Below are 27,536 nucleotides of genomic sequence, written 5' to 3' on the forward strand. Positions count from 1 at the left end.
ATTAAAGATCTCATAAGTGCTGTTATAAACTATTAGTCTTCTTCTGGACCTCAGTGCAGGGAGTGAACAGTGCTATCGTCTTAGCCGTCTCTTGTTGAACAAGGATGTAGGCCGACTCCTTCCGCTGCACATACCGACTCAACGTTTTTTTCATGGCCCGATGTCTGTGTATGTGTGTGTACGGGGGGGGGGGTGTTACTGTACCTGATCAGCTGGGCCACAGGCACTGAACTCCAGACCTGCTCCTGGCTGCTGAGGCCCCTCATGAAGTCCTCCAGGGTAAGGAGGCCCTGCAGGCAGGAGTTTAAGTAGCAGGTCAAAAACAATGTAGTCTAAACATTTTGGTCACTGTTAAGACTTCTTTAACATTAACCTATAGTCTCCTGTACTATTGGGTTGTCGATCTGAGCTTTATATACTAAAGGGGTATTAGTAATACCACTTTTAACACTTGTCATAAACTACAGTCTGTACTAAAAGACAGTACCCACAGAACAGTGTCAATACCGTCTGCGCTTTACTCCCACTCTGCATCCTCTTCTCCTTCGTTGTATCTCCTCTGGGATCTCCAGCCGCTCCACGTAGCAAAGGGGTGAAAAGTAAATATATAATAATTGTTATAACAGTAACAATTATTATATATTTACTTTAAACGACTACTACCATTACTTTTAATGCTCATAACAATAGACAGTAAAATACAGCAGTATTGATCATCTGCCCCGCCACACTCAGACCTTAACTCCAACTCTGTCTCCTTCACATAATCCTGGAGCATCTCTTCCACAGATCCTCCAGGAACCAGATCCAGAGACAGGTTTGGAGAACTCCTCTTGTCTAGTTGAATGGAGCCCGCGCCTGCACATTAAAGGAACAATACACATAAAATACAGCCACAGAGGTCAGGACGAGGCCTCCTGCTGGATCAGACTGTTTGTTAGGGGGACAAAGTGGGGCACAGCATCTCACTATGGGGGGCCCAGGTGACTCTGACAGACTACACATACGTGTGATGACTTCTGCACTGCTTTATCTCTTGATTGCCCTGATGTGCTCCATATTGAACACCAGGTGATCTTCAACAGGGCAGGTGTACCTCCTGCCCATGCTCGCTGCAATGACCTGCAGGTGAGGGGACAGACTCCGTATCTGGTCCAGGACTGAGGTCAGGAACTCGTGAGCGTCCTGAACACACAGAAACACACAGTGGGGTTTATACACAGAGAATAAACAGGAAGATGCAAATTTATGAAAAAACAGCTTTTTGCAGGTTTCCGAGTTCACCAAACTCAGGGGCCTGGACTGAAACCGCGTTCTTAAAGCAACGCAGCAGGCGGCCTTTCCTTTCGGAGTCTGTGGAGGTGTGGGCATCTCTGATCGCCATGAATCTTCTACAGAGAGTGAAAGAATTAGATCTGTTACTACATTTTGTTTCTCAGATTTGTGAAGGAACTTCAGAGTGACTGAGTGTGTGTGTGTGTGTGTGTTTAGACAGTTCTAAGACTCTAAGGTCTTTTTTTAATTAAACTTTATTAAAGATCTCATAAGTGCTGTTATAAACTATTAGTCTTCTTCTGGACCTCAGTGCAGGGAGTGAACAGTGCTATCGTCTTAGCTGTCTCTTGTTGAACAAGGATGTAGGCCGACTCCTTCCGCTGCACATACCGACTCAACGTTTTTTTCATGGCCCGATGTCTGTGTATGTGTGTGTACGGGGGGGTGTTACTGTACCTGATCAGCTGGGCCACAGGCACTGAACTCCAGACCTGCTCCTGGCTGCAGAGGCCCCTCATGAAGTCCTCCAGGGTAAGGAGGCTCTGCAGGCAGGAGTTTAAGTAGCAGGTCTGCCCGATGTTTGGAAACCTGACACACAAACACAACCAGTCAAAACACATGTCAACATCATCAGCTCTTCACTGACCAATCACAGACTGGAGCTCATGGATTCACATCTTGTTCCCACTTTGTGTAGCAGTACTTACCTGATCGGTCGGTGGTGGTGTTCCTCCGCTTTACAGCATCCCCACGACCAACATGACTCTTTGTGGTTCTAGAGACAGAAAATAAAAACACAAACACGCCGTCAATAAATATGACAAAGTATGGTGGACAAAATAACAAATATTTCACAGAATGTTCTTCTATTATTTTTACATTTAAGCTGATGAAATTAAAATAATGGAATGGTCCTAAAATGCTGAGTTATGGGAATATAATACATTGATTTGGAGTGTATCATCAGTAAATGTGGAGGTAGCCGACCTGTTCATTTCCTCCCTGATCAGTACCTCAATGACGGTCTGCTCCAGGATGGTGTGATGGTTGAGCATCTTGTGAGATTAATCGGACCCCCACAGGGCGAGCTCATGTCCCCACAAAATGTAATACAGTCCACAATCCTTGATAGTGAATGCCTGTGTTTCTTTACCAGCTCATTGTCTCTGTACAGCGGTGCGGTGGCCCTCATTAAGCTGACAGCCGATGTTCACTTTACCCAGCAATGACAACTTTTTGCTATATCCAATATGGCTCGTGCTACATTCATGTTTCCTAATTTTGTCGGATAAATGTTTTAAATCCACAATTCCTTGTTGAGTCCAAACCGTGTCTCCTCCAAATAGCGAACATGGGAAACAGAAAAGTGAATTCCTAGCTACACTTGCTGTTAGCCAGTCCGTTCGCTGAAACCACGTAACACCAAACTACGATTTTGTCATTTGTCCTTTTGTGTTATTTGTACAACATTTGGATGATGTGTTCCCAATCTCTGTACTTCCAATTTTCCTCCACAGACTTTAAAGAAAATTGATTAGAAAGTAAATAATCCACCTCGTTCATGTTCATGCTAACGCCCGCCATACCACGAACTAGCCTCACTGTACTGTAGCTACTGTGCTGTGATTGGTCGAAGGTCACTGTACTGTAGCTACTGCACTGTGATTGGTCGAAGGTCACTGGCCTTTGAAATTGAATGGAAGCTTATGCTACTGTGCTTGGGCTGTAAAAATGAAGCCCATTAACGGGAAGATATATCATATATCCTGAGTTTTTTCTTTCAGTTTGGTGCTGTTGCTGCTCTAGGTTTAACCAAAATTCAAAACAATATGTTCTAAGGTTTTTAATAATAGTTTGTCATCTTTACTGTAAAAGATAGGGGGGGAAGCTGTCACTGCTTACAACCTTCCTCCAAAAGAGTTACTGTGGTCTTTCTTTTTCTTCCTTTATTACAAGGGGACTCATTAAAGGCAAATCGGTTTTCCTATTTTGTAAAGGGCAGAAGGATAACTGCATTTTTTATTCTAGAAACACATGTTAAGTTTTGGAGTCAACAATGAGGTGATTAAATCCTGCAGATATGCTTCCACATATATATAAGAGCCAAATTGATAAGGCAGACACTGACATTGGTTAGCATGTGTTCTGGGGATTACCAGTGTTCTTATTTTTGTTAATGTTAATAATAAGAAATCTATTGCATAAAGCTATTAACTGAATGCAAACTTTCCTACTGACTGTATACTGGTTGGAGGTGATTTCAGTTTGACTCCTGATGAGTGGATGAGTAGAGGGCCATCTAGATTTTCACGAGAATATAAAAATCAAACAATTAGAGATTTTATCAATAACAATACATTGATGGATATCTGGAGAATTCTAAACAGGCAGTTTCAACCTAATGCAAAAAATCGAAAAAGATAATAAAAGATGTTCTGCATTTTTACATCAAGCTCTCGTCATACTCTGGACAAAATTCTAAATAGTTTAATAAAAATACACCAAATGATTCCTGTAATCGATGACAATTTTAGAATTATCTGTGAGGATTTTTTTTTAAATTGGAGAAATTTTGAAAAAATAAACAAACTGAATTTCTTTCGAATAATATTATACTAATTATAATTATATAGAATTAATTCTAGCCCCTTGTTCAGTTTCAGTTTTTTCCTTCTTCTGTTGTTGATGTTATTTGCATTTATTCTTTGGTTCATTGCATTGACTAGGATTGATATTACAGTGGGAGGTGAGGTCTGTGAGTTTGTCATTGTGCCTCATTTGTTGTTAATAAAGGATAAAAATCATTATGGTGCGTTAGCTCCCCCTAGAGTGTGTAATTCAGCCAAGGAAATATTGGATGGTTTGGGTGAGAAAGTAATTCTCCATGTATTCTTGAGCCATATCCTGATTGTCCCTTTCCAAACTAAGGCAGATATAATTTGGGAATTTGAAATGTATGCTTTTCTTCAGATCCACATACAACAAAAAACATTAAAACACTTACTTACGCTCCACCAAGTGAGCCACCGTGCACCCCATGTGGGCTGGATCTTTGCCACAGCGGCCTGTGTTTGATTCCAACCACGCTGACCTTTTCCACCTTTCCTGCTTATCTTCACCTATCCTATTAAGTAAAGGCATAAAATGCCCCAAAATACCCTTAAAAACAAAACTAAAACACTTACTTATAATTACAGAATTAAAATTTGGCCAAAACATTGAGCAACATTAAATTATGAACACTTTATTTTTGTTACTATTATTATAGTACTCCTTCAGTGGTAAGAGGAACAACTGCAACTGAAAATTCAAAAAAAGACATGCTGATTCTTGCAGAACGGTCTATGTGAAAGGTCTCAAGCACATGATGAAATGATTCACGCAAGCTTCAGTTTTGTAGGTATGGTGGTTGTGCAAGACAAGGCTAGTTGTGTATTGTTTAGTAAGAATCAATCTGTGTTCAAATAAAACTGTACTGACACAAAGTGTTGTGTGATAACGCTGAATCATGCTGTCGCTCTCCTCCACAGATGACGTAAAACAGATTATACAGAGTGACTCTTGTACTACATTTATCTCCACACAGTTCTCTCTGCTTTCAACCCGTCTGTGTAGAGGGTGGTGCTGATGAAATAACTCCTGAGGCAACACTTTCCTTATCACCCCTTCAAAAGTGTTTCTTTGAATTATAACATCTACTTGAGCAATTCATTCGACATTCATTCATTTCAAGACATTAGAGTTTCACCAATCAGATGAAGACATACAGTTCAGTTTAACGCTTGGTGTTCAAAAGCGCTCCCAAAGTGCCTAAATGTATCTTAATGCTGCACAGCAGGGGATGTAGAAAGGAGGACATGGTCGCGCTTGACCTCTAAACATATAAGCAGGACAATCGTACTGACATATTCATTAACTGCAGCGTGAAAGAACATCATGACAAGTTAAAATGAATATGTGATGTGGTGCATTCTGCCCCAATAGAGCAGTGGATTACTCCATAAGTGGTCCCGATCAGCTGTCTCTCATTGCCATGTCTTAGGCTCAGCTTGGGTTTGTGAATTTGGGGATTACATTATTAACTTTCACATAATAATAAATACAGTACGCTAGGCTACACGGTTATTTAGCTTTAACTTTTTTGTATCAAGGACCCCCACAGGAGATGCACATTAGACCACATACCCACCAATTTGGATTTTGTCTTAAGGAATCCCCTCTGAGTAATGTTTTTTATTTTAAGGTCATTATAAATTACAGTCAATCAAAACACCTGACCCTTTTTGTTCCAACTTCCAAACAATGGGATAAAATTATTATTTCCCTCCTTTTGCTGGGAAGCCCATACAACCCACACAAGGACCCCTATTGATCCCCGGACCGCATTTTGGAAACCACTTTATATTTTTAAAGCAGCATGAACTTGAACTGAGCAGAGTATAAGAAATAAAAAATAGTGTAAACGTGTCTCCATGTTGTGCATTGTGACAGGGTTCAACAGCGACAGTTCCGGGTCAGGGGTCAAAAAAAGGGCGGAAAAAACGTTGAGAGTGTTCCGCAGAGGCGCGTGTTGTGTGCGCTGCCCGCCGTTAGCCGTTAGCCGTTAGCCGCTGGTTAACGGTTCCTCAACGCCTTGCTGTGCCCGGTGTTCAATATGTAGCTAACGTTACACTGAAATATTCTCGGAAGCAGTAAAACGGATCCTCTGTCACTAAAGTGTAACATTAGAACAAAAAGAAAACACTGGAACTGCCCCAACGTTGGCGGTTGGGATCCGTTAGCGCCCCCTAGGCTGTGTGTGGATTTGCTCGGCTAACGTTTGTTTGGTAAAACTGTGCTAGCATCACCATCGTGAGGTTAAAGAGAGTCTGCGTGGAGTGAAACGGGTGAGTTATCGTGTGAAAACCTATCTTACTGAGTATATGTAAATCTGAACAACAAAGGGAGTCGTCATGCTAATCTGCCACAATTAATTGAGCACCTGTAACTTCACCTGCTAACGTAACGTTAATTCATTAAACGGAGCCGGTGAGTGCCTTAACGCCAGCTGCTAACTTAAGCTAGGTAGCGTTAGCTGATGTGCTAGCTGCACCTGAAGGTAACGTTAACAACTATAAAACAAAACCCACGCATTTGCTGTAAAATAGTTCAATTTAACGGAGGAGCTCGGGGATTATTTAAAACGATATATTACAAATGAATTGTGATTCATCAGCGTTGCCGTCGACTGAAATGAACAGTTGAAATGTGTATCTTGTTAGCCATTCACTTAGTTTGTTGGTTTGTTTGTTTCATTTATTGTCCACAATGTGGAAATTTGTCTTTGGTCTCATGAAAACAACAAGCAGGACGGCAAAAAGAACAACAACAACAACAACAACACTTACACTCAAACAACTTCAGGGCAAAAGGCAGAACAGTAATGGCGGTTACATTAAGAACGCATCAACGGGACGTGGTGTTCAGTTCTCCGATGGCACTCGGGATGAAGGAACTTTTAAAAAATATTATGATTTATGGTACTCTGTATCGTCTACCAGAGGGAAGAAGTTCAAACTCCCTATTAAGTGGATGAGAGGGATCGTTAGCTATTTTGACAGCTTTTTTCCTAAGCACATCCTTATACACACAACTTAATTGTTTCTGTCTTATACCTATGATTTTTGAGGCTATGTTTACTATTCTCTGCAGCTTGCGTCTTCCTTTTATGTTTAGATTACCAAACCACATTGCCATGTTAAAAGTTAGGATGCCCTCTATCAGGTTCTTATAAACTGTTTCCATAATATGCTTGCTCACTCTAAAGGAGTTGAGCTTGCGTAGTAAGTGGAGACGCTGATTACAGGTTTTAAAAATATAATCAGTGTTTTCACTGAAATTTAGGTTGCAATCAATATATGTACCTAAATATTTGAACTTGTTTACTACCTCTACAATTTGTCCCTTAATTATAAGGGGCTGCACAGGCTCCTTTTCATGAAAGACAAGTTCCTGTGTTTTTGTTACATTGATCTCTAAGAAGCTTTCATCACACCACTTCAGGAGAGATGACACATATGCTCTGTATACTTCCTCTCCCACTGTGTCCCCCTTCTTCAATAAGGCAACCAGGGCCATATCACCATATCATCCGCATACTTAAACAAACAAAACTTTTCCAGATCTAATTGGAATTCGTTTGTGTATATCGAGAAAAGTAATGGGGATAAAATAGTCCCCTGCGGGGCACCAGTATTAAGCACAATGATGTCGGACCGAGTATTATTGACCAGAACCTGTTGAGGGCGGTCAGAGAGGAAGTCCCTAACAAGGTGGATAATACCACCGTTTACTCCTATATCAATAAGTCTCTGCAGCAGGATGTGAATCTGCATGCTGTTAAAAGCAGAAGTGAAATCGATAAAAAGGGCCCTGGTAAGGTGGGAGGGGACTTGAAGGTGCTTTGACAAGGTGTGGAACATACTGACAGTTGCATCATCAGTTCCCCTCTGACATTTATAAGCAAACTGGAGATGATCTAAGCTGTTAGAAACCGACGATGTAATTTGTCTGCTTATAACTCTCTCAAAACGTTTTCCCAAGATAGAAGTAAGAGCAATGGGCCTGAAATCTTTTAATTCGAAAGCTCCAAGCTTTTTGGGGAGAGGCATGATGTAAGACATTTACCATAATTTGGGTATTGTTAGAGAATTGAGCAAATACTGAAATAACTCCAACACAATACCTTTAAGTTCATGAACATTTTCTTTTAAAACTCTACCTCTCAGGCCATCTGGCCCCGGGGCCGAGTTGGGCTTGATACTAGACAGGCTGGCTACAATCTCATGTTCATTTAGTGTAATAGGGGCATTTGCCAAAATGGACCTGCACACACTATCACGTTCAGCACTAAAATCATTCTTGTCAAAACGACTGAAAAAGACATTTAGATCATATGCAAAAGATGGAGAGGGGTGTGACGGGGGTACGCTTCTGCTTAGTTTCCCTGCCCATCATCACATTTAAACCTTCCCATGCTTTCTTGGCATTTCCTGAGAAATAGTGATATTCAATTTTATCCTTGTATTCTATTTTTGCTTTACTCAGTTTAGATCTTTTTTCCTTAAGTAACTCAATATTGCCATTTTTACAAGCACATTTTTTCTGACAGTTCAGTTATCGTAAATTCATCATTGTTCTTCAGAGACTGGAGACCATATTAAACCCAGTCTTCACTTATAATCTAACGTTAGTTGGGGTTTATGGTCCCTTCTATTACCAAAATTATTTGTTTTAATAAATGAAATGTGGAAATGTACACAACATTTTAGTGTATTAGTTAGATACCTTAGTGTTTTCCTTTCTTCATGGTAAAACATAGTAAGTAATAGTAGTGGGTTTGTCACTGGACACGGATGAAGGATAAAGATAAATAATATATAGAATAGATAAAGTTTACATTAGCCTACAGTCAGAAAAAGGTTTACTCACACAGTAGTGTGACTAATCCTGCCATTTAAGACCCCACCTTTTTTTTTTTTTTTTTTTTTGTTTTTTTTTTTTTTTTTTTTTAAATTTTTTATATTTTATTTTGAATTTTTTTATATTTAAAAAAAAAAAGTTTTTTTTTTAAAAAGATTTTTTCCCCCCCTCTATTACTCACACAGTAACTAAATTGTACAGTTCTTATCTCTGCTTAATAGAGGACGGTTCAGATGACAGTCTGAAAATGACGGTGCGTCTATAGCCACTGTTAATGGAGATAATGTTTGTGCTGGAGTCATTCAGATAATTCAGAAACAGAAATACAGCATCTGTAAGTGACAGATAAAAAATGTTCTGGAAAATTTCTAAACAATACAATTAGAATAATATAATTTGTAGTTTCATATGTTACGTTAGTAATGTCTCTCCGAAGACCAGAGGTATCAAGGAGTATTTAGAAAAACACCCATGCATCTAAGATTTAATGAATATTACTTGAATTGACTTGCTTTTAAGAAAATGTCCCATTCATTTTATATTCTCACCCAATAAATATTCCACAATGAATGTTTGTTTTGCTACGTTAAGTGATTTTGCCAGAGGAGGATGGAATGAATATCAGCTCAAGCAAGTCAGTGGCTTCATTATTAATCTTGTGAATTACTAGAAAGTTACAAGAACTGTGGACAAATATGTATGACTTAAATGTTTTTTTAGTTTTTTGTTTTCTATGAATCTTGTCCAAACATATACGTAATTATCATAACTTTATCTGGACACTATATTTTATAAGATCTGTAATGGTCATTGAAAAACTGAATAGATGTAAATTGAAAAAATAAATTCAATAGATTCAGCCCTTTATCACAAGCCTTTCTGAAAAGGCTGGGGTTACTTCAAACAAGTATTATACTTTAAACGAAAGCAAAATAAGTTAAAGATAGTTAGAGTTTGTTCAGAACATAGTGGTTTATTTTTGTAATTGTCATTTTTGTGCTGCTTTTTAGTTTTAATCATTAGTGAGGTCGCTGTCACATACGTATATGACTTTTATTATATATTTTTTTGAGGCAAGTACTGTCCTATTGTTTTCATGCTACCACATGACACATACATAGAATTGGATTCCAATCCAACTTTATTTGTTAAGCACTTTAAAACAACCAAAGTTGACCAAAGTGCTGTACAGAAGAATAAATAAGACATCATAAGTAAAAGACAGAACAGCTCACATGATGTGCAAAATTACATAGAAAATAAAACAATACAATGAAAAGACATATAAAACATGAGTAAAAATAATAGCCACGCAATAAAAAGCAATCAAAATAAGAAATTAAATCAAGTAAATAAAGTCAACATCTTACTAGGTGTCAAAGGCCACAGAGAAGAGATGGGTTTTAAGACGGGATTTAAAGACAGACAGAGAAGAGGCCTGTTTAACGTGCAGAGGCAGATCATTCCATAATTTAGGAGCAGACACAGCAAAGGCACGGTCCCCTCTGAGCTTCCACTTAGTTTTAGGCACACTCAGGAGCAGCTGATCATCTGACCTGAGGGGGCGGACGGGTATATAGGGGTGTAGAAGCTCAGAGAGGTAGGGCGGGGCAAGACCATTCAGGTCTTTTTATCATTGAAATTTTAAAAGTTCAGAGCCATCCAGGCCTTTATGTCGTCGAGACACTTCAGTAGCAGTCTGACAGAGTATTCACCTTTCTTTATTTTTCTTCCTTTTTTTGAATAGACTGGCCCCATTTGGGTCAGTAATCCCTGTTTAACTGTATAGTTTACATTTGTTGTGTACCTTTTTTTTTTTTTTTATGCTGATAAATTTGAACAAGCTTTATTTTATGTAATTTATCCTAAATTCCTGACTCCTTAAAGTAGCTTTTTAAAAAGTCTTCCGACTTCTCATTTGTTGCTTTCTGTGCAGTGAATGTGATTTTAGTAATTTAAGTATTTGAGATGATTGTCAGATTAATCAGGAATGAAAATGTTTGTTTGTGTGTTTGTGTTTTCCAGATAACATCCAGTGCTGACATAGCTGTGTTGATGAGAGGTGATAAATCATGGGTAGATGGAACTCATGAAACTGCCAAAATGTCGTCAATCCTAGGACTCCCTACACGAGGATCAGATGTAACAATTGTCATAACCAAGGTCCACTTGCATCCCCTGTGTGAGCTGGTGGAGTTCTGGGGTAAATTTAGCCAGGAGAGGACAGCAGATTATGAGTGCCTGGCCAAAGACATTCAGTCTCCTGGAAACACCTTTCAAGAGTTTGAAGGAAATCCTGGTGACCAGTGCTTGGTTCACATAGATGGTACCTGGTACAGATCCCGCATAGTGTCAAGGAGTGGCTCTAAATACAGTGTGTTCCTCATTGACAAAGGGATGACATATGGCACTACCAAAAGTAAACTAGCATGGGGTAAGAAGAATCACTTCCACCTGCCACCAGAAGTGGAATTTTGTGTGCTAGCTAACGTGTTACCACTCTCACCTGAGAACAGATGGTCTCCACTGGCTCTTGAGTTCCTGAAATCTCTCTCTGGGAAGTCAGTGAAGGCACATGTGCAAGATGTACTGGTACCACACAGAACATTTCTCCTGTACATCCCTTGCATATCTAAACAACTGTATGAGATGGGAATTGCCAAGAAGCTGTCTCCAGACATGTTCCAGGGCTTTGTTCTTAAGTCACTGCAGTCCCACAGTGAAGCTGAAGTGCATCCGGAGACTCTGCAGATCTCTGTGGGAGCAGGTGAGCGACTGCGCAAGCAAGAGCTCTTCATGTACCCAGAGCTGCCAGCAGGAACTGTGGAGACCGTCGTAGTCACAGATGTGACAAACCCGCAGCGGATTTTTTGCCAGTTGAAGGTGTTCTCACAAGAGTTGAAGAAACTCTCAGAGCAAATCACACAGTGCTGTGAGGGCAGAATGACCAACTGCATTGTAGGTCCAGAAATGATTGGATATCCATGTGCTGCAAGAGGAAGTGATGGCCGTTGGTACCGCTCTGTTCTACAACAGGTATTCCCAACCAGCAAAGTGGTGGAAGTGTTAAACGTTGATTATGGAACAAAACAGTTTGTTCAAGTGGAGAATGTACGGCCACTGGCGGCAGAGTTCTTCAGGATGCCTGTTGTGACTTACATCTGCTCCCTACATGGAATCATTGACAAAGGGGTTGGGTGGACAACCAGCCAGATTGACTATCTCAGGAGCCTCCTTCTGTACAAGACAGTGATCGCCAAATTTGAGTATCAAAGTGTCTCTGAGGGTGTTCACTATGTCACGCTCTATGGGAGTGAAAACATGAACATTAACAACTTGTTTGGTTCCAAGGAGAACTGTTCGCTCGAGTGTGAAAAAACTCTTGGAGATTATGCCATCCGTAACTCTGCATACAGCCGCCAGCATCCAGCTTCACAAGAAATAAATCAAAGATTAAAGATATCAGCTCCTGGACAGGCAGTAGAGGAAAAAGAAGGGAAAGGAAAAGTGTTGAAGTTGCCAGCTGAAGACCTCTCTCTCAACTCCTCTCACAAGGCAGTAGTTCAGCACATCTCTGACCCATCAGAGTTTTGGATCCAGACACAGAACTACGTAAATGAGTTGGATGAAATGATGGATAGTATCTACCATCTGTACAAAGATTCAGTGAATAAAGATGGGGTGAGAAATCCAACTGTAGGGCTCTACTGTGCTGCCAAGGCAGAAGATGGTGATTTCTACAGGGCAACAGTGGCTGAAGTCGATGATGCACGGATCAAGGTGTTCTTTGTTGATTATGGAAACACTGAAGTGGTTGACAGGAATAATATCAGGACCCTTCCCGACGAGTTAAAAAAGCTGCCGTGTCTTGCACTGAAATGCAGCTTGGCTGGTGTCAGGCCAAAAGATGGGAAATGGAGTCAAAGTGCCTGTGATTTTTTCATCAAAGCAGTCACAGATAAAACCGTAAATATAAATGTGACAGCAAAATATGATGAGGGCTATGTTGTCCAACTAACATGTCCTGAAGTACAGGGAGAAAGAGATATTGCAACACTGATGTGTAGTTCTGGCCTTGCTGAAGGGGCTGAGACCCAGAGACAACCCAAAGCCAACATGACCACACAACCCGCTGTCCTGCCTCCCACACAACTTCCAGTTGCCAGACTATCAGCTGTTTACAAGAACACAGCTGGCCCTACCAGTAATGAAAGAAGAGTTCCTACATTCAAGGAGCACATGTTTCCAATCGGAAGCATCCTTGATGTCAGTGTGTCCTACATCGAAAGCCCAAATGACTTCTGGTGCCAACTAGTGCAGAACACAGCGCACTTAAAATTGCTCATGCATGATATACAGGCCCATTATGCAGGCAGTGAGTTTCAGCCCCTCGTAGAAACGGCTTGTGTTGCTCGCCACCCTAATAATGCAATGTGGTACAGAGCCCTTGTAATTCACAAACATGAAACGCCTCATGTGGATGTGTTGTTTGTTGACTATGGCCAGATGGAGACAGTCTCCCTCTACGACCTGAGGAGGATCTGCCCACAATTCCTCACTCTACATGGCCAAGCTTTTCGATGCAGTCTGTTGAACCCTGATGACCCCACGTCTGCCACAAATGAGTGGAGTGATGAAGCAATAGCAAGGTTCCACAGCTTCGTGGAAACTGCCGCATCCAACTTTGTGATTTTGAAGTGCACCATCTATGCTGTCATGTACAGTGAGCAGAGGATTGTTTTCAACATGGTGGATCTGGAAACTCCCTTTGAAAGTGTCTCCACCAGTATGGTCAATCTAGTGAAAAGTGCACCTCCCAAGAAAGCCACTGGGCCATCTTTCCGTCTGGACACGTACTACTACTCAACACACAACATCAAAACTGGAACAGAAGAACGGGTCACAGTGACATGTGTGAACAACGTCAGTCAGTTCTACTGCCAGCTCGAGAGGAACGCTGATGTGATAAAAGATCTAAAGATCAAAGTGAGTAATCTCTGTCGTCAGCTTGAGAATGTAAAGCTCCCAACAGTCTTTGGGACTTTGTGTTTTGCAAAGTACACTGATGGGCAGTGGTACAGGGGACAGATCAAGGCCACAAAACCAGCCATTCTGGTTCAGTTTGTGGATTATGGTGACACTATTGAGGTGGAAAAATCTGACTTGCTTCCAGTTCCCAGAGAGGCCAATGACATAATGTCTGTGCCTGTGCAAGCAGTTCTGTGTAGTCTCTCTGATGTCCCTGACGATGTTCCCAGTGAAATGAACAGCTGGTTTGAGAAAAGTGTGACAGAATGTACATTTCGAGCGCTAGTAGTGGCCCGAGAACCTGATGGGAAACTGCTGGTTGAACTGTATCATGGAAAAACCCAGATTAATTCAAAGATCAAAAAGATGTTTCGGATTGAGATGCACACAGAAGAACAGGTTGTCTGCCACGGTCAGAGAGCGATGGAGACTTCAACTAATCGTGCACAAAAGACTCCAAAAGCTGTCCCAAAACAAGTTGCAGGAATGGAAGATCACACTCAGACTACCAAGATTACTGTCTCTGCCCCCAAACCAGTGCTTCCAATGAGGGATGGCGACATAAATCAGCAGTCTGCACTGAAGCCTTTGCGCTTTGATTGTAAAGACAGTCAGAAGGCCAAAGCTGCTCCACTGGAACTGTACAGACCTCCACACCAAAGGCAGTCACGTGAAAAGATACCAAGTAATACGGGAAATGATTCTGGGCCAGCCGGTGGCTGTATCGAACCCAAAAAAGGAAGTCGTCCCACAGAAACCAAACCACTCGAGTCCAAACCACCTGCCACAGAGTCTCAGGAGAAGAGTAATGAAAAACTACCTAAACTTGCAGACCTGCCCTCGAAATCTATCACATCAGGTATGGAAGCCGATGTTTTTGTGTCACACTGTAACAGCCCATTGAGTTTCTACGTGCAACTTGCCAGAGAGGAGAATGAAATATTTTCCCTTGTGGAAAAGCTCAATGATCCCCTCTCCTCCCCCCAAACTGACATTACTGACCTGCAGCCAGGTGACCTTGTTCAAGCAGAGTTTGCAGATGATTCCTCATGGTACCGAGCAGTTGTAAAAGAAATCCACAGTAGCACAGGGGCTCTTGTTGAATTTGTTGATTTTGGAAATACGGCAGTGGTGCCAATTTCTAAGATATGCAGACTCCCCGAGTATTTCTTGCAACTTCCCATGTACAGCACACACTGTATGCTGAGCGACACTGCAGCACTTGGAAAAGAGGGAGTGCTTGATCCAGAAGTGATGTCCGCTTTCAAAGAAGACATCAGTGGTAATGGGGAAAAGGTGCTTAAGTGCCAGTTTATCAGGCAGTCAGGATCCATGTGGGCAGTCAGGCTTGAAGACAAAGGTTTGAATGTTTCTGAAATCGCCACAGAGAAATTTAAGCAAGTTGAGGAAAAACCTGCTGATGACTCTGACTTGAGGCAAGTGCCAGAGAACTCACAGAAATTGCTATCGAACACCTATCTCCGTTACCACCAGCAAGAGTTTTTAGAGGGACAAAGGTTGGAGGCCTACATTGCAGCTATAAACGATGCACAGACATTTTGGTGTCAGGCTGCGGACTCAGAAGAGCTTGATAAGATAACATCACGCGTCTCAGAAGTTGGGGATACAGCTGATCACAAGCATATTGACCCAGGCTCCCTCTCCCCTGGCAGCCCATGTGTTGCTCTCTTTCCAGATGATCATCTCTGGTACCGAGCAGAGGTCATAGACAAAGATGGAGACGAGCTGTCTGTTCTCTTTGTGGATTATGGAAACAAGTCCCAAGTCAGTATTATAGATGTGAGAGAAATGCCCTCTGACCTGATGGAAACTCCACCACAGGCATTTTTGTGCAAGCTTGAAGGCTTTGATGATTCACATGGATACTGGGACAGTGGTGCAGTAGATGAGTTGTCAGCACTTACAGTAGACAAAGAACTACAGCTAACTGTCACTAGAGTGACAAGAGACGAAGGAAAAATCAAATGCTGTGTGCTGATGGAATGTGAGGGCCAGGTGATAAATGAGGCACTGAAAACCTGGTGGAAGAGCTCCACGACAGAAAAAGAGCCCGGTGCAGTTGGAACGGACTCAACTGTGAGAGAGAGTGCACCACTCGAGGATCAGCTAGATCCCCAAAGTCAAGAAATGGATACTGCTGTAGCTTGTAAGACTTTGGTGGAAGGAACTGAAGTGGAGGATGCTTCAGTGATGGACACTGTTGGGCCAGAGGACTTGAACTCTCCAGTGGATGAGAACCCTACGGAGGCCATCGATGAGTCCGAGATTGCAGAGACTGACTTGGAGACTTTGCCTGAAGAGGTGAATACCTACAGCAGCTGTGACGTTCTTATTTTTTCTGGTAAGCATTCACTCCTTTTTATCTTAGTTTATGATTAGTTAACAATATGGTGCATTTCCTGTCGCATCAAATAAGCCGCTAAATGTAAATTAGTACATGAAATGTGTTCAGTGTAACAATGTTTTGTATGCTTCTCATATGGTATGTGCTTGTTGACTTTAACTCACAACTGACGGCCGTCTGTTGTTAACTTGTGGTCAGTGATTGTGTGAAGTCATTTAGCATTTCTTGATTTTTCTTTGCAATTTCAGATCCAGCTGAGGAAACAGACAACAGCAAAGTCCCTATTGCAAGGGATCGTCCTCTTGACAGTACAACAACAGTGAAAATGGTAAGTTGTGTGACTGAGTACATCACACACTACCACTGACGAGTACATATGGGTAATGAAATCTCATTGGGTGTTGTGGTCTTCTAAAGGTGTCCCGTGATGCTGTTTGTCCCAGGGGGAGCATTGATCCGGTACAGGTACATTAAGTTGATTGTATCGCTACACACTGTACATTACAGGGCAGTTTACCCCCTCTTAGCTGGAAAAGTATGTTGATAGGTTTGCTGTGGTTTTCTGGAATGTATTTGTATGGAGATGAGCTGTACCTCATCCCCTCTGTTTTTCCTTGTATTTTATCATCTTGTAGATTCAGCCTGAATTGGCGCTACCTGCCTGTATGCTCCGTGCATTTGGTAAGGGATTTTGCATTGTAACACCAGATACTGAAGGCTTAAGCTATGGAACTATCTGAAAAGGGGCATATTTTTGAAGGCAAGCTATCACATTAGCCTCCAACACACTGTAGCTTTAGGTAACTAAAAATAAAAGACAGAAAGTTGGAATGCATTTTTGCATTATAGACGATGGATAAAAAGTCGCACTCAATAAATGTTGGTATTACAGGTGGAAACAAATAAAACTGCTAAACTGAGTGTAGAGGTATAATGCTGTGTTTTGAAATTTTGATGGAGTGTGGTTTGTCTTAACAGAAGTTCCTACAGAGCACGAAAGTGAAGCTGGAGAATGTGTCCCAAAGGAAGAGATGCCCTGTGCTACTATCCATGTTGAGGTAATGTTATGGAAATGCAGTATTGTGGGTGCGGGTTTTGCCTTGTGGAGAATTAATAGTACTTTTTGAAAATGTACTGTACAGATGACTAATCTGAGTACCTGTGTAGTTTGACATCAGTGATAAATAATCTGTTCTGTTTTAGAATGACTCGATGGCTGAAGAGGAGACTTTGGCACACCATGAGCATACATATTCAGGTTTGGTAACATCTCAGATATTTGTTTGCTTTGGGCACCTTTTCAGGTTTTTTTTTTTTTCTTTTGCATCTCCGTGTTCATACTGTGTGTGCAACAAAGATGGAGAAACACAAACGAGTGCTTGAGTTGAGTTTTTAGCATAATTTAGTATAATGAAGCCATGTAAATTATTTTAATCTCATTCAGTTGTGCCAGTAAAAGTGGCTTCTTGGTCTCTGTTATTTTATTTTCATAAGCAGAGGGGAAGCAATTTGAAGCCATTAGGCAACACATAAGTTCTGTATCTAAATCATCTGTCTTGGTATCTGCAGCTCTGCTAGCTGACGCTGACACAACAGCCAGTGAAGATGCTGACACAGCAGCCAGTGAGCCACACACCTGCACAGCTCCCTCTCAAGATTCGGTAATGGATCTGAACCCACTGAATTTTAAAATCAAACTGCAAAACTTGTCACGTCTGATATGTGAATTTTGTCTTTTTTGATGCTCAGGGAGACGGGGTTGAAGAAGTGACGTGTTGTGTTGAAGAGGCCTGTTTGATAGATGTATGCACAGGTATCACACTTCAGTGGCTCCTGATTAAACTGCAAAACACTACCAGGCATTCAGTTTGATCACCATTTTACCATCATCACAGCACTGCTTCATAGTAATTGGCAGTGGAGGCAGTCTTATTTTTTAATCTTACTGTGTTATCAATGATTTGGCTTTTTTCCTTTGCACTTTAGATCCAAAAGAGCAACATGATGATGGTGAAGTAACCGTTGCTACAGATGATTGTCTCAGCAGTAGAACAGCAGAGGAAATGGTAAATTGCACCACAATGACTTTCTGCATGTGAGGTGCATGCATCTGCAGTTTCTTCATACTGGGTTGCAGGCTGTGTTGCAGCTCAGGGTGGGTGAACGACAAAATTAATTTAAACTTCAGAGGCTGTTCTGAGATCAAAACGGTAAATGTTAGTAATGTTAAGCTACCATCAATAAGAGTCAACACAAATCTGCTGAGAGTGGAGAGTTTTATTCATGGTAGCTTAACACTGATTGGCAAATAGTAAAAAGAGTTTTCATTAACTGGGAAGCAGGTAAAATAAGAATAAAAGCCTCTTATACAAGGCCTGGTTCTCTGCCATAAATAAAATAGTGCCCATATGTGCTGCTGTTGTATGTAAAGTGCTATACTTACAGTACTGTAATTTGATTGTGTCTGAAATTGTTTTTCTATACAATAAAATGTTATTTCCTAAATTTCAGGTCCAAAATAATTCACTGCTTTCTTATGGGGACCTTCCTTGTGAAAAATTAATTGGTGAGTTATTTCTATCAACAATACACCACAATATAGACAATGATTAATACTGTAGGCTTAATATATCTTCTCTCTCTCTTTGGAGTCTTTATAGCACATATTTTTGAAGGTAGCCAATTCTAAATATTGTGACATACAATATTTGTGTGACCTGCCTGTTTGTTTGCAGCTCTGCCGTCTGACACTGAGCCACAGGCCTACATAGTTCCCTGTCCAGATTTGGTAATAGAGATAAATCAACACAATTCTGAAATTAAACACCAAAAACATCACTGACCAGCAAATGCTGTGTTTGTTGCTTTTTAGAGTCATCTGGTTGAAGAGGTGACCTGTCTTGTCGGAGATATCTGTCTGTCAGACGTCTGCAGAGGTATCAGACCTGATGTGCCAGTCATACATCGCAATTTATGGTGTAAATTAATATCCAGTTAAATTTTATTAATGGCCAAATAGGTCTGTTCTCCGACGTTAACATTGATCTTGGTTTTCACAAAGACATACATGATTGACAGTAAACAGTACCATTATCTGACCGCAGAAACAGGCCATATTCTGCTTATTTGTAAGTCTGATTATATATGTATTATTATTTCTCCTTGTTCTTTCAGACCCGCAAGAAGAAGCTGAAACAGAGGACAGTGAGCAGCTGGTGCAAACACCCCCCAGGCAAAATGAGGTAACTGTGTGGTGAGATGGTTATGTTCATTCTAAAGTACACAGAGTACACCTCACTCTGTCACGAGAGCATTCAGAAGGTCCCAGTGCAAGTGACTGTTAAAATAACACACTCACACTCATTGTCTTAAGTTGTGAATTTGTTGATGATTTTCTAGGATTTCAGCGATGATGTGCTTGAGGAAGACATGTCATCTTTTGCTGATGACAGTTTTGGTAAGTGATATTAATATTTGGTCTTCAGATTATCTGTTTAAAGTTAAACTGTTAAAATTAAGAATTTTAGTATTAAGTAGCAGTGGAATACATCAAAGAAACTTATTTATATTTAAAGAACTTGTAGCTCAACACAGCTGTCATTACAATGATCAGGGGGCTCCTTTATCTGCAGTCTGGCTGCTTTAAAGCACTACCCCATCCTGTTCAATCTAATCTCCATTAGTTGCTTGCTTCCTTTGAATGCTGTGACGTGTTGCATGCAATACAAATTAAGCTAATACGGATATGAATTTCCCCCCTTCCTTTTTAGAGGCCCAGCTGTCAAAGATAACTCATCTCTCCCTGATCATCAGTGACGGTTCTGCTGATATTCTGTCTGTGGAGCAGCAGCCAGAGGAGTAACCCCACCCTCTGTTTCTGTCCTGTGCCTTTATCAGACACCTCAAATGAAAAATGCATTAACTGCTTATGTTTTTAGTTTTATCGAACAGTTTAAAGTTCAGGGTTTTTTTCTTTGTTGTGTTTCTTCTGTAAGTCCTCAATGGCAGTGTTGATTTATTGGATTGACCTGACAGGTCATCTTTATCCTCAGGCCCAATGGCTGATTTCATTGTTCCGATTGGAAAACAACCACCTGGTTAAAAGTGCCTTTGTACATTAATAGTTGTGAATACCTTAAATGTGCTTGCCCAGTTACTTAGAGCACTGTTGTGTTACAGATGACCTGTTCTGATAAAATGCCTCCTAATTCTTTCAGAAGTACTGAATGTTATGTTGAATTTAAAATACTGATTTGAGTGTTTGTGGCAAGTTTTCTGCATTTGGTGTGGATACAAGATTTATGTTGGCACAATAAATATCATTGCAGCTCTATGGGGATGAGTCATCGGTTTCCTTTCCCCTTGTTTGGAGTTATTTAAGCCTTTTAGTAAGAATTAATGTGTCATCACTACAGAGAAGTCAGCTGGTATTTTTCAAATGTGATATAATCTTGTTCTACTCTAAATCAAATTATAGTACTCAATTATTATAGCAATAATTGTACATACAGTTTGTAAAAATGTCTTCTGGCCGAAGAGATTTGGTACAGATTAGGGTCACTTGAGGCACTGAACAGTTTATCAAAATAAAAAGAATGAACAGGATTATAGCTTATTCAGATAATATGGAATTAGTTGTTAAAAAACAAAGTTAATTCACTTGTATGATGTTTGACTTAATCATAGCTTGATAAATACTTAACCAAGAAGTGTATAAACAGAATTTCATAGAAGCACTTTGGAAGAGTGGTGTTTTGAATGAGCAGCAAAAGTAAACAACATGATGATAAACAGTTGTTGGTAGTGGGCCTCTGCAGTTTACACAAGCATATTCAAAAGCTTTAAAACCTCTTCCTAAGCTCCGAGCATTAAATGCTTTATAAACTGAAAATGTATTTGTATACAAACCAGATTTATTGGATTTGTGTCTGTATAAATTGCAGATATATCAGACAGCAAATGTATAAGTAGAAGGCTGTTACATAAGCAGTACTGTGAGTTATGGCACATGATAACTTTGAACTCTTTAGTGTTTGTATTGTGTCAATGATGTTGACTTGCTTATCTAGCTGTCCTCGGTTGAATCAGGATGGTTACATTACTTTGCTATCTTTGCTAATAATTACTCTGAAATCATACAAATCTTCAGTACCCATCCCTAGCCCATTGGTTGGATACCATTCTCATTAAAGGCCTCGTCACGAAATCACACTGCAATCATAGTGTCATTCGCCTCTGCTGGAAAGTCATTTATCCAAAGAGACGTACAGTATTTGTGTGAAATAACATTATCTCAGTTGGCTTTATCGACACTCAAAGATGAAAATGATTAAAAGAATTTCTCTAAGAAATTGCTGGTAATAGTGCAGAACAGTGAAAAGAGGAAGTGTTCAGCTGCTTGTATGCAACATTCAGGCCTCGTGAAACAAACACTGGTCCGCTGAGAAAAACAAATCTTTCCTGCAGGTGAGGTAGAGATTATCCTTTCTATCTGTTACTAATACCAAATAGAGCCCGACGATATCGATTTTAGAGGGGGAAAATGCACTAATTAACCATATGGCGGCCAATGCAGTGAATTTCTTAAGCTGGAATGAAAATAGAACTTTTCTGTATGACTATTCAAAGGTACAGGCTTTCATATTGTTACATATCAGATAACATATATCCCCTTAACCGATCCAATACGGACATGTCTGCGATAGGCCAATCAAGGCTGATAATATTAGCCAACCGATACATCGTTGGGCTCTACTCCAAAATTGTATCCTGAAATTCCAGGTAGGCCTGGTTTGGCATTTTGAGTCCCATACACCAGGTGGTATCGTTCAGTTGACAGCCAGACAGTCCCAGGTGTTTCGTGGGGCAGTTCAGATGGAAGACTGAAGCACAGTAACATTAGTTCCTTGGATGAGGTTGTCATCTTGCCCATCAATCAGCGGGTCCCACTGATTGAAGTTCTTCTCCAGACCTGGAAAACCAGAGAAGATTTTGTCATTCAGAATAGCAGCAGAACACAGAGTTGAAAGAAATAACCGGCAGGGACGGCGAACGCTTTGCTGTTCTCACCAAGATGTCGTTGCAGGAAGGCTAGTGTTGCTTTGTTGGAGAGGTCTATGGCGACCTCTGGGTCGATCTCGCCCTTCAGCTTCATCAGCTTCCCGATCCAGTTGCCTGTCAGGAAGGTGAAGTCTGGGAAGCTCTGGTGGACTGTACCTCTGATGAGGGTTGAAAGAAAACATGTGTACAGACTTTTACACACTCAACAGGATTAAACACATCAAATAAACATGAACTCAGTATCAGTTTAGTCCATTATACCTGATAGTGATCATTTTCCTCTGTATGAGGGCTGAGTCCAGCTTCCTCATGCGGCTGATGTTCCCCGCCCACTGGAACTTCTCTGAGTTGATGAAGAAGATGGGCTGCTTCACCCGAGGAAAGATCTCGTCATCTAAAGGGAACATCCAGGCGTCTAGCGCTATGCCACACCTGATGGAAGAGAGGTATTGTTAATTGCTGACAGACTGCAAGTCTACTGTAAACGTATAATTAAAAACTCCACATACTTGAATTTAACCTCTTTGCACAGAGCTTCAATCACTGTCGCTCCCCCAAAGGAATGCCCCACGGCTGCTATCCTACACAGATCCATGGAGTTCTGTCAGCCAGGAGACAAGAGGTCAGAGGTCAACACACTACAGAGCAGCTGATAAGGTTGAACACTGAGCATCCAACATATTGTAGCTCTACAGTTAAGAACACTCTGACAGACTGTGACTGGGTGTGATTCAATGTGATAGCGTATGTAGGCTTACACACACGGTTCACACTGCCTACCTGAGCAGTGTGTGACGGCTGCTGTCAGTCCTATCTTTCGACACTGAACCCACTGCTCTATCCTGTTAACATGGGCGACGAAATAAAAAAGCAAGACATCCCACCACACACTCAAGCTGCTCAGGTAGGTGGTGTGAACGAGCTGTTAGTGTGTTTCGAACCGCTACCCAATTGCATCTTCACACATATGTGGCTGCGTAAGTTATGACCATATTTAGGATAAGGTTTGTGTTAAATATCCCTCAACAGAAGATAACAGTTTCAGAATCAGGTTGGTCCCTCGCATTTTAAGTTGTACAGTTTTCATCTTATTGATATTTGGTCACTACAATGGAAACTGACTGAAGGACTATTTATTCAATTTCACCTGAAAAGACTATATTAGATTAGATTACACCAAAGTTTTTCCACTTTTCTTTTTCCCTGTGAATTTCTTGGAGACAAAAGGGATACAATATATAAATGAAAGACATCGTGAATCTTACGTACTGTAATCCAGAACAGGAAAATAACCCTATATAGCCTGCTCAACATACTCCTGCTTGTATTATCACTGGTTTCTATTAGGCACACACTTCCTGTCTCATTGTAAATTACATATTTCGTCTGTTTTGTTACAAAATCTTGTCTGCTGCTGCCTTGTTGGATGGTTTTCATTCCAAAAGAAACTCACAGTCTCTAAAACTAGACCACAAAACTACTGGGAGAGGTTACCTCCAATGTCGTCCAGTCAAACTGTGTTTGCAACACATTTTGCACCGTTATCCCTGAGTTGATTTCAGTGAGTTTATCCAGAGCCAGAATGCATTCGTCTGCTCTTTGTTTCACCTGGGAACGACACCAAAGATTCACACAGTTAACACACTAAATACTGCCACAGTTTCACATAAAACACAAACTAAGCACAGTAAAGTGCAGTGAGCAATAAAGACACCACTGATGGAATAACAAGATAAAAAGGCAAAAGGTTATAATGTGAGACACATCACATGAATGACCAGAAAGAAACTGAATAAACAAGGATGTGGTCTGATTTGAACATCATGCAGCTTATTGGGTAGGGAGTGTAAAGTTCAGACATTGTGCAATCCAGCTGCTCCCAATTCTATACCAACGTTTTATCAAAGAAGAATAATGTCTCCACCTCCACCTGCCACCCAGTGACTGTTGACTCAGATATGCCACTGTCATTCTGTTGAGAAACACATGGGTCTGACCTCCTAAGGTGCAGCTCATAATACCTGTTTATTTCTGAGGGGGAACTCGCTCTCTCCGTGATGCAGAGATCTGTAGTACATCCACTCTTTGACCAAGTTGTCTCGGGCTGAGGCTGAGGTATTAGGCACATTCTCCTTGTCTGACTCCGTCTTCTCACGAAAATAATACGTAGCTGAGGCTGACTGGTCCCTGTGTAACAAAGATACACTCAGTGAAGAAAGGATAAAACTTTAAGATAGATTTTAGATTTTTTTTAAAGTGACATGGGTTGGGCTGGGTATTGTTCTTCTTACACAAAAAGTTAAAATGAAAAAAAAAAAAGTGGGTATAACTTCCTTTGTAACGAGGAAATGTTGTGTTTTAGCAAGAGCTTACAATACATCCTGTTTCAACTGAAAAAGAAAAAAAAGGGCAGTTTCTAGGTTTCAGATCAACAATCTAATAAATGACTGCTGGGGATGAATTGTTTTGGTTTGTTTTTGCCCAAAGGCTGAGCAAACTAATTTGGCAGTGTGACAAAAGCACCACTGGTTGAGCGGCTGGACTGACCTCTGACCATCAATGCAGGCATGTGAAACAAAGTCTGACTCATGTCACAGCTATAAACTCACACAACACTAGCACATGCTCTTTCTGTGGCTTTAGCCTTTAACCAGCTGCTAAAATTCAGTACAATATCCGCATGAGTTAGAGACTAACTGTAGCCATTATGTCCATCTCCATATGGTCCCCTTGTCTCTATACTGAAAAGAAATGTGATGACCTGGTTTGTACTATTGTCTACACACCCTTTCCACTCCTACTCCACAGATAAACAGACAGCCGCTGCAGAAGAGACTGCCCTGTTATTGTTTGCTTGGCTAACGTTCAACTAGAACTTCCTCCAACTGACACGTGGCCATAGTTTCTCATTTTCAGTGTACGTGTGGTCAGCCTACAGATCTGAATATAGTTCAAATACCTAGAGATTATATATGTGGTAGCTTACAACATGGAATCTGAATCACTGCTGTACAGCTGTGCTACAATCCTGATTCCTTTGTTGTGATTTAATGAAATAAAACCGGACATCAACATGAGGATAACATATCAGCCAAAATCGATTGAATTTAAAAAATCTCATACACATACCTGTGTTCCACGGACGCCACAATGAAGCCCTGAGAGGCCAACTCTGCACATACAGCTGAATACAGAGTCCTAGGAAACACCAAGGAGATGCCAATTACACCATGTATAGCAGTACTAAATACTGTAGCAGTGTACAAATGGTTGACTGTGTATACCTAAAGGCTCCCAGGCCATGGGAGAAGATAACCACAGGACATTTTGCATTTGATTTAAATGGAGCGTCCAAGTAGGCTGGAATCTTAAAGGACCCTGAAATAAACAACAGAAACAAGAAGCAGCGTATCACACTGTCTGTAGTTTTTCACACCTTTAAGTCAACCACCGGTTTCCCACGCAACTCTACAGTGTGAACATGAACTTGCACAATTGAAACTTACCACTAAGGAGATTTAGAGAAATAGTGGTTTGTTATTTTTGCTTGGTAAAGCACTCATTTGAAAACCCTAACAACAAAAACAATGCAACTTTGACAAAAATAAGTGACGTATAATTCAGTAGATTTAGTATAAAACATTTAAAAATATCAAATGTATACCTGGAAACATTTCAAGTATTAATATAAACTACATTTAATTTCTCCTAAATAAACAAACACATGCAAAAAACACTAGTATGGTCCTGGAAAGACTAGCTGAAACAGCACAAACTTGGATAAATGACAGTTGCATATTATTAACTGAAGTACCAAAGAGGTAGTTGAAGATCCGTTCACTGAGAGCCCTGTTGATTTTCATGAAGTCTGCCAGACCGTTAAAATATTCCCTGCAAGGGACCCAGTCTGGTTTTTCTGCTTTTTCAGTCTCCTGACAAGGGTAGTAAAGCCGGAAGAAGCTGCCCTGTAAACAAGAATAGAAGATCACACACCTTACCAAATACTGCTGTCTCTTTCCTATTTGACATTTTAATTTCATTTATTCACATCTTCTGCATTTGTTACACTGCCACTGACATATAAGGCATACAGTGCATACTTCTTTTCCTATCTAAATAAATAATACAGATGCACATACAGGCAAAGTCAACACATCCTCTATGATTAATTAAATATGAGTGTCTGTTACCTGTGCAGTGTGGTCCATCATGAAGTCAGTACATCCCACAGGGTAGGGGCCCTTGGCTGGAGGGATCCCTAGATGATTACTGCAGGAGTTCCCCATGGCGAAGAAACTGAGGGTGTACCTCCTCTGATCTGTCAAAACACAGAGACACTGGTTTGCTACAATGCTCGGAGCAGTTTTGTAGGAAGTAGTGACCGGAGTCTGACAAGGACGACAGTCATGATATAGACAACATGAGTCATGACTTGACAAAAACAACAGGCACTCAGACTGCTACTGCCCGGCTGCTGACACTGACTCCAGGCACATTATGAACACAGCTCGACACTCTGACTGAACAATATCAAAATGCTCTTTTCTAACTTTCCTTTAGTGATGTTCTTTTGTTAGAATATGTAAAATATGAGCAATGACTTATTACTGGTGACCGCTGAGACCTATGTATGTTGTTATCTTCAGTGTGTCCAACTTTCTGACTCCCGCTTTGAGTGTTTGAGTCAGACACAGCTATAATAAGGTATTATAATGTGTAACCAGATGTTAGAGTCCACACCGAGGTTCACTTTTGTTGTAACGTAACCTCACAGGTGTGGAGGACATGCGTGTGTTTACGCTATGAGTGAAAATGTGCTGTTTCAACCCCTACCTGTCCTTGCCCACTCGTATATCCTCTTAGCTACTATCAGTACAAGTCCTCCATGAGAAAACATCGACCAGTAGTTTCAACTGCGAGCTAACCTCGATATCCTCTGGTGAGCTGCCACAGAAACACAAATAAAACTATATTAACAAAAACAAGGCCTACCGGAGATACAGAAGTAGTTGGGTGCCAATGTTACTACATCAGTTTCGCAACATTACCACGTAACGTTAACTGATTCCCCTTATCGAGATTAGAGTACCAGCATGAGTCACTCGGGAGTGGTTTGACAGGTCGTTAATGTTGGAGTTAAAGCTAGCTGCTAGTAGCATGGGAGGGGGCTAAACCAGAGTAGTGAATGGAAAGTGTTACTCCAACGTCCTGTAGTAGTCGCCCCGTCTCTGGCTGCCTTAAAACTTCTCCCTACTTAAAATAAGTTGGCCGCCAAACTAATATTATCATCATAATAACAGTACAGACACCTGTACGTCTGTCCTCCACAGACGACGCGAGCTGTTTT

At 40.9% G+C, this 27,536-nt stretch overlaps 2 protein-coding genes across 3 annotated transcripts; one reads left to right on the forward strand and one right to left on the reverse strand.

Annotated features, from left to right (window-relative positions):
- The first annotated feature begins 5,873 nt into the window (after window positions 1-5,873).
- On the forward strand, window positions 5,874-20,462 carry tdrd6 (tudor domain containing 6). The gene is made up of 16 exons (XM_051408722.1): window positions 5,874-6,161; window positions 10,762-16,126; window positions 16,378-16,457; window positions 16,547-16,594; window positions 16,765-16,810; window positions 17,108-17,187; window positions 17,333-17,387; window positions 17,699-17,790; window positions 17,879-17,942; window positions 18,116-18,195; window positions 18,641-18,695; window positions 18,865-18,917; window positions 19,002-19,065; window positions 19,304-19,371; window positions 19,529-19,586; window positions 19,900-20,462. Exons 2-16 carry the CDS (start codon window positions 10,840-10,842, stop codon window positions 19,989-19,991), a joined length of 6,222 nt encoding a protein of 2,073 aa, XP_051264682.1. The 5' UTR covers window positions 5,874-6,161; window positions 10,762-10,839; the 3' UTR covers window positions 19,992-20,462.
- Window positions 20,463-21,024: 562 nt separating this feature from the next.
- Window positions 21,025-27,349, reverse strand: pla2g7 (phospholipase A2, group VII (platelet-activating factor acetylhydrolase, plasma)). Of its 2 annotated transcripts, XM_051408719.1 has the most exons (12): window positions 27,238-27,349; window positions 27,023-27,133; window positions 26,380-26,507; window positions 26,004-26,154; window positions 25,474-25,567; window positions 25,319-25,387; window positions 24,211-24,376; window positions 23,684-23,797; window positions 22,699-22,790; window positions 22,451-22,621; window positions 22,199-22,347; window positions 21,025-22,100 (listed from the first exon to the last, which is right to left on the reverse strand). In XM_051408719.1, exons 2-12 carry the CDS (start codon window positions 27,084-27,086, stop codon window positions 22,000-22,002), a joined length of 1,299 nt encoding a protein of 432 aa, XP_051264679.1. In that variant the 5' UTR covers window positions 27,087-27,133; window positions 27,238-27,349; the 3' UTR covers window positions 21,025-21,999. The 2 variants fall into 2 exon arrangements, with proteins under 2 accessions (XP_051264679.1, XP_051264681.1); XM_051408721.1 differs by lacking the exon at window positions 27,023-27,133 and having other exon boundaries at window positions 27,182-27,341.
- Window positions 27,350-27,536: the final 187 nt, after the last annotated feature.

This window comes from Dicentrarchus labrax, unplaced genomic scaffold, assembly GCF_905237075.1.
Source record: "Dicentrarchus labrax unplaced genomic scaffold, dlabrax2021, whole genome shotgun sequence".
NCBI classification, from domain to species: domain Eukaryota; kingdom Metazoa; phylum Chordata; class Actinopteri; family Moronidae; genus Dicentrarchus; species Dicentrarchus labrax.

Excerpts from the sequence above, each read along its gene's own strand:
- tdrd6 (XM_051408722.1), top strand. The coding sequence starts at position 10,840 with ATGTCGTCAATCCTAGGACTCCCTACACGAGGATCAGATGTAACAATT. Across the intron at positions 18,196-18,640 it reads GTAGAACAGCAGAGGAAATG|GTCCAAAATAATTCACTGCT; the intron begins GTAAATTGCACC and ends CCTAAATTTCAG. Across the intron at positions 19,587-19,899 it reads TTTTGCTGATGACAGTTTTG|AGGCCCAGCTGTCAAAGATA; the intron begins GTAAGTGATATT and ends CTTCCTTTTTAG.
- pla2g7 (XM_051408719.1), bottom strand. The coding sequence starts at position 27,086 with ATGTTTTCTCATGGAGGACTTGTACTGATAGTAGCTAAGAGGATATAC. Across the intron at positions 26,508-27,022 it reads ATACGAGTGGGCAAGGACAG|ATCAGAGGAGGTACACCCTC; the intron begins GTAGGGGTTGAA and ends GTGTTTTGACAG. Across the intron at positions 25,388-25,473 it reads CATGGCCTGGGAGCCTTTAG|GACTCTGTATTCAGCTGTAT; the intron begins GTATACACAGTC and ends GGTGTTTCCTAG.